Source organism: Maniola hyperantus, chromosome 3 (genome assembly GCF_902806685.2).
Source record: "Maniola hyperantus chromosome 3, iAphHyp1.2, whole genome shotgun sequence".
Classification (NCBI taxonomy): domain Eukaryota; kingdom Metazoa; phylum Arthropoda; class Insecta; order Lepidoptera; family Nymphalidae; genus Maniola; species Maniola hyperantus.
The window spans coordinates 9,466,601-9,481,190 of NC_048538.1; the positions used below are offsets into that span (position 1 = coordinate 9,466,601).

The window sequence follows — 14,590 nt, forward strand, 5'->3', positions numbered from 1 at the left end:
AGCATAGAGTATAAATAGCCAGTTAGCCACAGATTATGAGTATGGCATCGAGTATAGCTTAAGGGTCGGGTCAAGTCAAAACCTATGGTCAAACCCCACAGATGTGTAGGTGTCGTAGACTGAGTAAAAAATCTAGACAAAGAAACGTTTGCATTCAAACTAAAAAGAGAGCACAGATAAAGTTGCTTATGTGATAAACAGAGACGCAGTTAACCTATTTTTTATCCCTTATCGTGTAACCGATTTTTACAAAGAAGGAATACAACTTTAGTTGCAAAAAAAATTTGAAAATTCGTGGCGTCATTGTATTTCTCATTAGTTATTTACTTATTTTCACATAAAAAACGTTTAATACAAATACTGTTGATCGGTTAATGGTTAATACTAATATTGACTACTAAGCAATGGTAATTGTCGTGTTATTCATCGTTACGTCGTGCTATCGCTATCTCATACGCGGTTCGCAGTACTTCAATCTAGCTTTTTTAGTCAATCTACGGAAACCAGTCATGTCAAAACCATAAACTGCAATAAACTGCCTCTACACCACAGATTAGACTATGCTCTACACTGCGACAAGGCTATCTTGGCGCGTGGCAAAAATCAGAATTAACCTTTGTCTTTTCTTATTTGGTGGCTTTTTGTAGCGCCCACGTAGTGCCAGACCAGCACCCCTTTGTTCTTCTTTGAATATTCTATTGAATATAATATTGTTCACGCTTTGTTCTCAAACAGCGCCCCCCTGTCAATGTTATTCAAGTGCCAAGAGAGCCTTGTCGCCTGAGCTTGTGGCACTATGGCACTATGAACCCAAGGCTCAGCCAAGGTGTTTGTCAAAGACAGGTCAAAGAGTTATAAACACAACGTTCTAGGTGTTCGTTTAGCGCATTTTCTACATAAAAAGACAACACAGTAACTTTTAAATTTATTGCACAAATTAAAATTCAATTAATTAGGAAGGATTAACATAATGGCGGATTTAGATAGCTTAAATGTACTTAGCAAACATAAGATATAATTAAATAAATTACTTATAATTTACGCAGCCCATCCTCATTCACTAAAAGTTGACCCTTTGGATTCTCGAATACTTCTCCATCTGTGTATATGAGCTGACCTCTCAAGTAAGTCTGCATCACCTTGCCATTTAACACACGGTACATGTATGGGCTTAACTGAAAGAGATAACGAACACGTAAGTATGTAAGTATTGAAGATTCAGAGACTTTATAACAAATAAATATACTATAACGCGTAAAATTTAACTCATCGCACGCCATTTTAACTTTTTGTGTCAAAAGTACAATTTTAGCCCTTATTTCAAAGGTGAACCCTTTGAACCCCAAAGAGTATAGGTATAAACATGGTATAAACACTATGTTCTAGTGAACCCACTGAACCTACGTGATAATGAAATGTTCAGAAACGCGGTTCGTCCTTACTGTCTTTACTATTTATTATTATTTACTAAGAGACAAGTGACAAGTAGGAACATTTATTTTTATTTAATTAAATTAAACATAATACCTACCTACTCCGTTTCAGCTTTATTGAGTAAACAATATAATGAAGTTCGTTGAATTACGATTTTTTTAATTCTAAGAATTTTAAATTTAAATTCTAAACGCACCCGAAAAAAACTTTATTCGTAGGTATATAGAATCTTCTTGAATTAGAACCACCTTCACTGCCTGACTTGTGGTAAACTTTTTATTGAAACCTCCACGGTACTGGCGCCTCTTGTATCGAGCATCTAACGTTTTACTCGCTGTAGTGAGATGAAAAGTTGTGTTTCGCACGGGTGCAAATTTATTTACGCTCGAGTCTTTGAATTTCTCGCTACGCTCAGGATTCTATCTTTGAACCACTCGCTTCACTCGTGGTTCAACCTTAGAATCCTTCGCTGGCTCGGAATTCAATACAAACTCTCGGGACAAAATAACATCTTTGCACCTTTGTTGAAATAGTTATTTGTTAAGCAAGCTTAACAAAAAACTATTTCAACTCTTATTTTTCATGTTCACGAAGTACCTATTAAAATTAAAATTTTAATAGCGGTAACAGGTTTCTATGACTGCTTGCAACTTTATAGCTTCTAGAGTATATTTTTTTACTAAGTATGACTGTGACACATAGATAGACGAATGGGCAGACGGCCTGGACGTAATTGTTATAACATTGAATCCAAAAATGATACAGTATGCAAATTAAAATTAAAATCAAGAAAAACCTTGTTTTTGTACACAATGATGTCAGGCGTGACGATAAACGAAGCGTTAGGATCGAAGAACACAAGGTCAGCATCGAGGCCCGGCTTCAATGATCCTTTCTGGTTTCCCAAGCCAACAAGGCGTGCGGGCCCTGAAGATAGGAAGTGGCTGACTGCGCTCAAGCTATACCCACGAGCCTTTGCTTCCGTCCAAAACAACGATAAACCTGAATCAAAAATATAATATAAGTATTCGTATATCACCTAATATTATAAGACTTGAATACATTAAAAATGCAAGTAGGATATCCTACATATCGATATAATCCATACTTCCATAGATACTAATATTATAAAATTTGCGAAGGTGTGTCTGTTTGTCTGCTAGGTTTTCACGGCCCATCCGTAGTCCGTAGCTACGCGGTTGGGACATGAAAATATTATAGTGTAGGGAGAGGTGTTCACGACAGGTCGAAATGGTAATTTTCTAGTGAGGTGACATCACATACCGGGTAATCGATATCGATAATTTTCTTGGTAGGTAGGCAACAAAATGAAAGTAAAATTATTACTTACCACCTTAATTAAAGCAATGTTTATTCATCACAATTAAAATCAATATCTACTAACATCGCTTATAAACACTTGATTTCAATTATTGTGAAACTAGCTTATGCTCGCCACTTCGTCCGCGTGGATACAAATTTCAAACTCCTATTTCACCTCCTTAGGGGCTGAATTTTCAAAAATCCTTTCTTAGCAGATGCCTGCGTCATAATAGCTATTTCAGGCCGACGCGACGACCCGTCCAGTAGTTTGAGCTGTGCGTTGATAGATCAGAAAGTCAGTCACCTTTTCCTTCTATACATATATTTAGATGTGGTCCTACTGATTTTGAATCGGATTTTATTCTGACAATTCAGACTTCTTATCAATATGCCAGTGTACACAGCCCTATTCAGCCTATTTATAACAATTGTTTTTAACCGACTTTCAAAAAGGAGGTGGTTCTCAATTCGGCCCGTTTTTTCCGTTCAATGTCACTATATAATACTAATATTCTAATACTTTTCAGGCTAGTTCACAGTTTATTAGTTTGAGAATGGATTATTATTGGTTATTTTATTTTTACACGTGACGAACAGGCAACTGAAGTCATATTTTTCAACACACAAAACTACAAGCAACGACGAAATCGATAAACTCGGTCGATACGGACTCTTGCAACGCAACTATGACACAGCGTGGTGTGCCGGGCGTCCCCCCGTCCCCTCCTACACGACACACCTAATACATCGATTGCCATCTTGACCTGTCGCGAACTATATGTCACCTGGCTTCTCACACACCTATCTGTCTAACATACATATATTTTTACCGCGGTTCTTTGTATCTGAATAATTAACCTTCACAAGCTAAATAATTAAAGTCTATTCAGCAGCAGTAGGTTCTTAGTTATAATATAAAAAATTACCAAATTGAACAGAAGACACTCCACCCCAGGCCGACATAAAGTTAGGCGTTTTCTTATCAGCAACGGAAGGTGAATGGTCCGACGCTATTAAATCAAGCCTTCGATCTCTGATGTACTCCCATAGTTTTATCTGTATGAACCATCGAAAATCATCTTAGCTTTTTAAGAACAGATTTCAAAAAATATGTACCTACTAAGTACCTACCAGAGTATAGGTAGATATTAGATTCGCGTTTTTCCCTTTTATACCCGACTGCGGCGTAGCCGGAAGGAGGGTTGTGTTTGTAATATTAAAAATTCTCAATATTTGCCGCTTAACTCACTATAGTACCTAACAGCTTTTCAAATTTACCGCTCTTATAGTTCTTAGAAACTGACTGACTGACATACGTAGGTCAAACCACTAGAAGACTAGACCAGAAACTTTTTTGGATTTTGGATGTTGATCCTCTCAGCTTTATCATAGACCCCAGAAAACTATATTCTGTGCCCCACTCTAAGAAAGAATTTTGAAAAACTGAACGGGATATTTAAAAGCTACGCGGAAGAGGTGGAATCGTTAAAAGGGGCTTACCTACGCACCTACTGAACTATCTATTTTGAATTTTTTCGAAAAAGATGTAAAGTAAAAATAAGTAGGTACCTACTCGTACATGTGTATCATACAGACCTTGTTTGTAATATTTCTAATTGGTGGTGAGCATTTGTACTCGGAGTGTCCAGGCGGGATTTGTTCCGAGCTTAAAGTAAGATAGTGGTGGCAAGTTTCTGCTGTGACTCCACCACGCCAACGTGTGGATCCTGACAATATCCTTTGTTCTCTAGTTTGTTCCAATATCGGTATAACACCTGCCGCTGATACGTGAACTACGTGTACGTGCACACTATAATTGAGGATATAAGTATAATTGAGCAAATAATTTATAGGTAAGTAATTATAAATCATGTTTCCAAAGCAGATATTCAACGGGTGCGCAAATGCAAAGATGCAAATCGACGTCCAGCCTTCACCTAGATAGCTAAAATTTTGCAGAGAGGTTCCCTAATGTAGACAAGCAACAACGCCTCCGAAATTCCCTCGGAAAGAGGTTAAAAAGGGCTTATATTTTTGCCGAGCGAAGTCGCGGGCGGTTGTTAGTGATACCATACCATAAACGCAATAATTAAGAAATCAATTAAAAAAAGATGGTCCTTGTATGTGGTGCTAATAAAAATAATTATATTTTGTAATAATTGTATTGTAAGTTCATGAAATTGTAAACTAGATGGCGCTATATTATTTTGCATCGTGGTATCGAATTTAGAGATCTTTAATTTCTAAAGGGAAGAGTGCAGAAAGATGAAAAGAGAACGGAAAAACGACGTACGAAAACAGTAGGTACTGACAGACGGAAAACTGGTAGGTACATACTAAGAACTCTTTCCTGACGGTAATTTAAATGTATCATGTGTAGGTATAGTGGTAGATATACCTACTTATTTTATTTTAAATAACATTACATAAATTAGTAAGTATTTCGAAGAAGGCGAAGAATGAAGATACGTCGGATCAAAAAGGCTGAATATTAGAAAGTAAATCTTACTCATATTTAGGTATATATTTGGCTAGTAATGACACAGCTTCAAGCTCCATTTCTGGAGGCCGTGATGCTAAGTAGGTGCTGTACAAATATGGATCTGTAAAATATGGGCATAATCAGTTACAAATTAATTAAATGTTTATGATAAGGTACGTAATCTCTAGTCATACAAATGGTGTGCTAACAAAGCAAACTCATTAGCACTTGTAACCAATCAATCTACATTATAAAAGCATACACTTTAGAAGTTAGGACTAGGTAACTAGAACCTTGCGATTTTTCATGTGGGTTTTCTCTTATTTGATGTAGACCCTCATTATTTTTATAAATACCACCCTAGCGAAGCCGAAGTGGGTCAGCTATGAAAACTAAAGGGTTAGGTTCAATGTAAAACTTAAACGTTTTACAATAAATGTATATCTACTTTAGTAGGTACCTACTGAAATAACACATTGTAAGTAACTACTTATTCTTTATTCTTTATTTACGTCGCGACGTTTACTCTATTACGTCTATCGAGTATTGATGCTATATACCTACCTATCTACCTGTACCTATTACCTACTACCTACCTACCTAGTATACTGTAGTACATACATATATTATGTTACATATTACATATTATATGAAGCCTGTCATCGTCAAAAATTAAGTTTCTCACTTTTTATACCTAACCCATGCTTGAGAATCATTAGTTAGGCATGACCTTCACTAGATTCTTTAAACAATACCTACGTAGCTAATGCGTACTATGTACCTAGTTAATATTATTTATAGTCCTTTAAAAAATTACCATTTAAGTAAGTAGGTACCTATGTGAATGATTTGTCATGGTCTCAACTTATTTTAAAATAATTATTTTCAAAATGAATCTCAGGTTAATATTATAAATAGGTACCTAGTGTATTTGAAGAACAATGTACCCATTAGAAACGCTATAAGACTGTTGACAACAGTAAAATATTCTAGATTTAGGTTTTTAAAAATCCTGTAGGAACTCTTCAATTTTCCGGGATAAAAAGTAGCAAAGTCAAAGTCAAAGTCAAAGTCAAAGTCAAATGATTTATTCAAAATAGGTAATAAATTACTCTTATTGATTGTCTGGTATAGTGTTAGATTTGTAAGATAATATAGTGGTGATAATTATAACGCAAACTTAAAACTAAAGCTACGAGGGTTCCAAACGCGCCCAGGTCTGAGAAGAGCCCACAACAAACTCAGCCGGGTATTCTTTTTATTATCACCACTTTACAAATTTATTGAAACTTATTAGAACTATCACAAAGTCGTTAAGCAACTCATTCCCAAGCTTGCTTATCATTTAAATAATCCTTTACATTGTAATAGGATTTTTCAATTAGTTTACGTTTTATGAAAACTTTGAACTTGTTGAGAGACATCTCCAATATGTCTTCTGGAAGCTTATTATAGAAACGTATGGAATTACGAGCAAATGAATTGCTAACTTTACTGAGCCTAGAGGCGGGAATTACAAGTTTATTTTTATTTCTAGTATTTATATTATGACAGTCACTTTTTTTTTTAAATTTATTTATGTTTTTATGTACGTACAGTAAATTTTCAAAAATATATTGATTATGCACTGTCATAATTTTAACTTCCCTAAATTTAGTTCTCAGCGACTCTCGTGGCCCCATACTGTATATGGCTCGAACAGCCCTTTTCTGCAGCACAAAAATAGAATTAATATCAGCAGCATTACCCCATAATAATATACCATATGACATAATGCTGTGAAAGTAACTAAAATATACTAGTCTCGCAGTTTCTATGTCTGTCAACTGGCGAATCTTTTTTACCGCATATGCGGCAGAACTAAGTCTGTTCGATAAGTTATTTATATGAGAGCCCCATTGAAGTTTTGCATCTAACGTTATTCCAAGAAAAATAGCGGTATCCACTAAATCTAATTCCTCATTATTAAGTTGCACAGTGGTTTTCACCTGCTTAACATTTGGTAAAGTGAATTTAATACACTTTGTCTTTTTCCCGTTGAGAAGCAGGTTATTAGCTTCGAACCACTGTACTAACTTGGTGAGAGAATTGTTTACTTCATCAAAAGTTGTTAAGTATCGATTGATTTTAAATAAAAGTGATGTATCATCAGCAAACAAGACTATCCCGTAATTGTCCTTAGCGAGGTAAGGAAGGTCATTGATGTAAATAAGGAACAGAAAAGGTCCTAAGATGGAACCTTGTGGCACCCCCATTTTTACAACGGATCCGGGAGATCGCTTTCCATTCACGTCTACCCTTTGTATTCTATCATTTAGGTAAGAACTCATCAATTCCAATGCTGCACCCCTAATTCCATAATGGTGCAATTTCGCGACCAATGTTTCATGATCAACGCAGTCGAAAGCCTTGGATAAATCACATAAAACGCCAAGCGCATCACGTGATTCCTCCCAGGCTTCAAATATATTTAGTATTAACTCAACACCAGCATCGGTTGTTGAGCGACCCCGTGTAAAACCAAACTGTTTGGTGTGAAATAAATCATTAATGTTGAAAAAATTAAGCAGTTGAGTTAAAATTATTTTTTCAAAGATTTTACTAAAAGTGGGTAGTACAGATATCGGTCTGAAGTTAGTGGGGTCACTAGTACTACCTGATTTAAATAATGGAATTATTTTACTATGTTTCATTAAGTCTGGAAACTCACCACAGTCAACACAATTATTGAATATTAATGCTAACTCGGGTGCAACAATATCAATTAATGATTTCACAACGTTAACGGAAATGCCCCACAGATCATTTGTTTTCTTATTATTAATTAATTTAAAAGCTTTGATAACGTCAGAGCAACTAACGTGACTGAATTCAAACATTTTATTACATTCAGGCACGTTATCCTCCAATAGTGAGAGAGCGGCGGCTGCTGAAGAGTTCAATGATTTTGTAGTAGAAACAGGAATATCTGTAAAGAAGGTCTCGAAAACGGTTGCAACCTCGGGGTCTGACGTAATCAACTTGTCATGATATTTTAGTTCAAAATTACAAGTTTTATGTGTCACTCTTCCTGTTTCTTCGTTAACTATTTTCCAGGTAGTTTTTACTACATTGGAGCTGTTTTTAATTTTTGCCTGGATATATTTTGACTTGGCTGCAATGCAATCTCTCTTAAACTTTTTGGAAAACAGTTGAACGTACTGCTTGAATTCGTCACCAGTATCATATTGTCGCTCCGCATACAATTCATATAGTTTTTGTCTACTTTTATGTAGTTCTACTGTTGCCCATTCACTAAAAACTTTTGCATCAGTAGTCTAGTCTAGCCTAGGTCCTTCCCCGGGATGCAAGCTATCCCTATACCAAATTTCGTCAAAATCGGTTTAACGGTTGAGCTGTGAGAAGCTAGCAGACAGACAGACACACTTTCGCATTTATAATATTAGTATGGATAAGTAACAAAGATTATACTGACCAGTAGAATCACATCCTTCACAATGGCTTCCATTATTGTCTTTACTAATTGGATATTCGGCATGGAACTAGAAAATCAAAATAACAACATCATTTTTGTCGAAATTCTTTTAGCTTAAAAGTATAATTATTATTTAAAAACAAGGTCAAATCTTACAGCTAATACAGTGTCTGTTCCATTCAATGTGGAGAAGATTTTATCTAAGTCATTTGTGTCGACGTTCGGAAATTCAGAGACTCCGCTGTCTATCAAGAATCCTTTGAAACCGACCACTCCAGCGTTGACCAGGTTTTGTAATTCCACCTAAAATGAAAGATAAAGTTTATATATCTTACCTAAGTATATGTACCTACCAATACCATGCCATACTAATTACTATAATTACTTAAGTATATATAATTATTTACAACTAGATCATAGATGATGCCCACGCCCCACGACTTTATCCCGGGCGCAAGTTTAGGTTTTTCAAAAATCCCGTTGGACTCTTTGATTTTTCGGAACAAAAAACAGCCATGTCCGGGATTCAAGCTATTTCTCATCTACCTTTCATCAAAAAAGGTTCAGCGGGTAGGCGTGAAAAGCTAGCAGACAGACTTACCTTTCGAGCGTAGTTAGTGTGGCCTAGTTAAGTCACAGGTTGGGTCAACGCATACTACCTATAGGTATTTAGTCGATTGCACTGGGCGGATTGGATGGGTGTTGAAAACATAAATTTAGAAGAGAATCATACCTCATTACCAGGAACGACGCCTCCCCAGAATGCAACATCTACGTAAGCCTCTTCTTTTGCTGCAGAAGTTTTTATTTTGAGATTTTCAATAGTTGTTGTCGGGGGAATGGAATTCCTGGAAACATTTTACTTAGGTACTTAATATGAATTTTTTCAACTATGAGTTGTCTGACTAAAATCACCACAATTTGGAAACCAGTGATTTTTACCACCTGTTTGACTTGGTAAAATTAATAATTCTGAATGACCTCTTTCAAGGATTGCATCGAACTTCATAAGAACAAAAAAAGTCGACACGGTATTCTACCTTCTTTCTATTCGTGGGTTCAAATGCAGGACAAATGTATTAAGCTTTGAACGTCCTTTGAATGAAAGTAATTTTTTACTTACAAAGGCATGTCTACGATCGTGGTGAAACCTCCTGCAGCAGCCGCCCTGGTGGCCGTCACATATCCTTCCCACGTTGTTCTACCAGGTTCATTAACATGTACGTGCGAGTCTACTCCACCTGCCATTAGTGCCCAGTCGCCACCATCTATCACCTAAAATAAAATTAGGAAAAATCTGTTTTCCGGGAGACATACCTAATTAAGTAATTACTATATAAGTATGCCAATGTTGTACCTACGCGGAGGCAAAATTTTCTAAAGCACTCGACGGTATTGACCAGCTAATAACGGTAAATGGCGTAACTATACAAACAATATTCGATACGCGGATGATACAATATTGGTAGCGGATAGTCTAGAATGCTTACAGTCATTAGTCAATGTAGTTTCATCTGCAAGCAACTCATATGACATTGACAATATCAACCGCAAGAAGATCAAATATATGATCACCTGTGCAGAACACCTTGTATTTCACCCATGGAAACTTGAAAAGAGTACAACGGTATCGATAGTTATAGGAACCATGATTGACGAAATCGGCGACCATAGTCTGGAAAAACGGTGTCTCATTGAAGAGGCAAGAAACGCCTTTACAAAGTTAAAAAGAGTTCTCTGTGACCGTAATTTAAAAATACCCCTTCGGATGCGGGTAGCACGGTGCTATGTTTTATTGTATGGGGTCGAAGCCTGGACATTAACGCAAGCGATGAGCAACAAGCCAACAAGCTAAGCTAGAAGCGTTCGAGATGTGGGTGTACAGGCGAATGTTGCGAATCTCATGGAGAGATCGTGTTCGCAATACCACCGTGCTGCACGCACAACAGACGGAAACGTATAAGTGCGGAAACCAGCCCAGAGTGAAGTGACCACCGTGCTGCAGAGAATGGGGAAATCCACTGAGTTACTGGCCATATAATGTGCTCTCAAAACTCAAAATAAGACCTGCTGCAGCTTATAATATAGGGCAAGATAAAAGGCAAACGTAAACGTGAACATCCTGACTTAAGAACCTTCGCCAGTGGTTTGACTTCGCCAGTGCCAAGGTCAATATTTAAGGCAGCGGTAAACAAAATCCAGTTAATCTCCGGTAGAAGATGGCACTAGAAGAAGTATGCCAAGTTGCCTGAAAATCCGTACATTTGCTAAAGCGTGAAGCGTTCACAAACAGACAGACAGTCAGAGATAAAAATTAAAAAATAATTTGCTGTTTTGGGTTCAATACATCGATTGACCAGTTTTTACTATTAGGTAACACTAGCCAATCGAGATTCGAGACGGCTGGAGGCGGATCGGGCGTTTTTAACGGAAACATACTATTTTGAAGATTTCATGACCTTGCCATAAAGAACCGCCGTCTTTAGCCGCCTTGGCTTCCTACTCTTCCTAGAAACTTGAGAATAGAAACTAGATGCCCAGGTGATAATAACTACTAGCCAGTGGGCAGTGTGCGCTCAGTCTTGGGATGCAAAATTGTGAAAGTCTTCACGACGGAGATAGGTAAAGTAGGTATTCCAATAATAACACTGCAAAAGAATAAGTAGGTTCGGAATCTATCCCGGAAATCGTAAAATCTGGTTAGGAATCTGTGTACTGGCTATGTAAGTATATTGTATGGACACAGCCTAAGAGATTTGGCGAAATATTTAAAACCGTTCTTTACAACATAAAACAGGTTTTAAATTATTACTTATAGATTTATACAGAATTACATAATGGGGACCAAAAAAATTGAGAATGAATAAAAAATTTGCTGCCGCGATTTAAACCAGTCTCGTGAATCTTCACTTAGACCAGTTTGAACTTTTTAAACCAGTAGGCACTTTCAAACAAAAATTGCTTAGGTTGAAGTTTGAACATTACTTATGATTTGTTTCATTTTTGTACATGTTAGGTAGGTATGTACATATTTAATTACCATACAAAAGTAACCTTTGCAGAGAATTTTGTAATTCTGGTAGACTAGCTGATGTTCGTCCGCCTGGAATTACGTTTTTTAAAAATCCCGGGGGAACTCTTTGATTTTCCGGGATAAAAAATAAATGTCACTCTCCAGGTCTTTAACTATACCCATACAAAAAATCACGTCAATCCGTTGCACCGTTGAGACGTGATTGAAGCAACAAACCAACAAACAAACAGACTTTCGCATTTATAATAAGGGTACTGATAAAACTACCAAGGTAGTAACAGGTTATAATTAATTTGAGTATAAAAAGCTAATTAGGCAGGCATAGGTACCTACAGCCATCGAGCACCAGTGACCAGACCTCATACAACTCTCGCCTTATTATTACAAAGACGTAAGCTTGGAAACACTGAATAGAAAACCTTAATAGACTAAACATATTTATCTACATCCATGCTTTAAATCCTCTATAAAAGATTCTGAAACAGTTAGCTTATTGCCAACATTAAAACACCCAATATCTTAATAACCATTAAAGCATCCAAACGAGTGTTATAATGTTGTAATGAATTTAATTATAACACTACTGTGAAAAAGAGAGCGCTATACTGCTGGCATAAATCTGTCTCGTTCTAACCGAACCTTAAGTCGTGATCCGTGGTATTTATGGGTATTTCTATGAATTTCAAAAAAAAGAACATTGACATTCTCGCGCGTTTCACTAACAGAACGCCGCGCGTTTTAAAAAAAAGTAAGTTATTCGAATTCACGCCATTTTTCTTCGATATTTTTATTGTTTTGTTTACAAAAAAATGAGGAATTCATGTTTCGAGAGGACACTGCCAAAATTTTCAGATATTTTAAACCTGTGCCTGTGTTTTAAACGTATAGTGAAGTGGTACTTAAATATAAATATTCCGCCGAGTAACTATATCGGGATCGGGATCTTCCAACATTAAAGAACATAATATTCAAGTAAATTTGAATAAGTGCACTATACAAAATTTAAATTACTACTACAATAAATAACTCTTTCATTAACACTTAGTTTATTTGTACAAACTCAGTAATGGATGATGTTAAGTTACTAGGACTGGCTGTTTTAATGTTAGCAGTACCAGTAAGCTAACTGTTTCAGAATCTTTTATAGAGGATTCATAATATTATGGGTGTAGATAAAGTCTTGTATGATAATTAGGTATTAAAACACTCAAGTCATCCGACTACTAAAGCACGAAAGTCAACCGACTTTCGTGCTTTACTGCCCCTCTTTATACAACAGTTGTATAAATAACTATTAATTCATTATCTTAGTGGCTTATTTCCTGCTTGCTATTGATTTTACTATTTTATGCACCTACTTACTTAAGTAAGTACCTGTATTTTTTTTGTTAAATTAAAGCAAAAAATTTGTGCTTTAGGTTTATATTATTACCTACCTCAAGTGAACCATCGTCTGCAGATAGGAGCTTATTAATGGAGTCTCGTGTGTAAACTCCTGCAATTGTTCCATTTTCATCCACTAGCACACCTCCGTCGAACTCTACTGATTCTGTCACCACATTACGACTGAGAAATAACTGTCTTGCTCTCTTTTCTGTCTGGAGCCCTCTACACGAAATTTTCGTCACTGTATGTAAAATAGGTAAATAATTAAATATATTAAGAATATGTTATTAATTTCACAAAATACATTTTTTAATTGCTCATATTTAAATAAAAGAAAAATATAACGTTGTTTCTTTTGTTACCTAAAAGTGTAAATATGAATAAATAAAACAGCGACATATTTGTCGCCGATTTTCACGTCGACGTTGATGCCTAGCCGCGTTGTTTATCTCACTGAAGGCTCTCAACGAGTGATGTTTCCGCCTATTTAAAATGCATTTAAATAAGGACAATACGTGTAAAGCAGAAGATTTTGTAAATCACGGTAACATGGTAAGTATATATGTATCTACATGATTTACACGTATAAGCTTGTATTTTTTTTATTAGATAAGTACTCAAATAAAGTTAACCATCGAACTGAACGAGATTAGGTATGACTAACAAGTAATAGATAAATAATAGACGTATTTTGTAGGGTTCCGTTAGTAAACAAGAAACCCTTTATACTAAACCGCGGATGGAAGGACATGGCGGCACTAAGCCGCCATGTCCTTCCATCCGCGGTTTAGTTCGGAGCCTACTTATTACTTATATTACTAAAAAGCTGTACCTTGGCCGGGCAAATCTTGAAAATCTTTTGCTTTGGGGTGCCGTTGGATGTAATCTAGTTCTTTCAAAAACGGGTGAGTGAAATCCATTTTAAGAATCTGGGATTATTAGTTTGCGAAAGAAATGGAGGGCCGTGAAAGTTGTTAGGTTTAGACCATTTTTGCGACAGGGTCTATCTCAAAAACAAAACTAAATAGGTAGTAAGGAGTATGAAATTTTGGTATATTATGTACCATAATAATTAATATACAAGTATTTAAACAAATTGGTACTGGAAACAACTATTCATAAAGTATGTAAGCTGTGACCAAAAGAAACGAACATTTTTTGGGTTTTTCTTTCACGGTTTTTTGCAAGGTCTAGCTCGGAAAATAAAATTCATATCCATACTAATATTACTTATAAATGCATAAGTGTATCTGTCTGTCTGTCTGTTAGCCTATCACAGCCCATCCTTTCAACCGATTTTTTCGAATTTCCCAGGGGATTTTCAAAAACCTAAATCCACGCGGACGAAGTAGCGGGCATCATCTAGTACTTACTAAAAAATACAAAATTGCCGCCACGAAAATTAAAAAAATTAAAAAGTGTTTTCTTGTACAATGGTACGGAACACTTCCCGTGC

The 14,590-nt window shown here is 36.1% G+C and overlaps 1 protein-coding gene across 1 annotated transcript; it reads right to left on the reverse strand.

Annotated features, from left to right (window-relative positions):
* Positions 1-912: 912 nt before the first annotated feature.
* Positions 913-13,655, reverse strand: LOC117996294 (allantoinase-like). Its single transcript, XM_034984342.2, has 11 exons — positions 13,497-13,655; positions 13,185-13,375; positions 9,838-9,989; positions 9,448-9,562; positions 8,871-9,017; positions 8,715-8,781; positions 5,267-5,360; positions 4,354-4,567; positions 3,684-3,813; positions 2,231-2,436; positions 913-1,175 (listed from the first exon to the last, which is right to left on the reverse strand). The coding sequence occupies exons 1-11, from the start codon at positions 13,531-13,533 to the stop codon at positions 1,032-1,034; spliced, it is 1,497 nt and encodes a 498-aa protein (XP_034840233.1). The 5' UTR covers positions 13,534-13,655; the 3' UTR covers positions 913-1,031.
* Between the last annotated feature and the right edge of the window lie 935 nt (positions 13,656-14,590).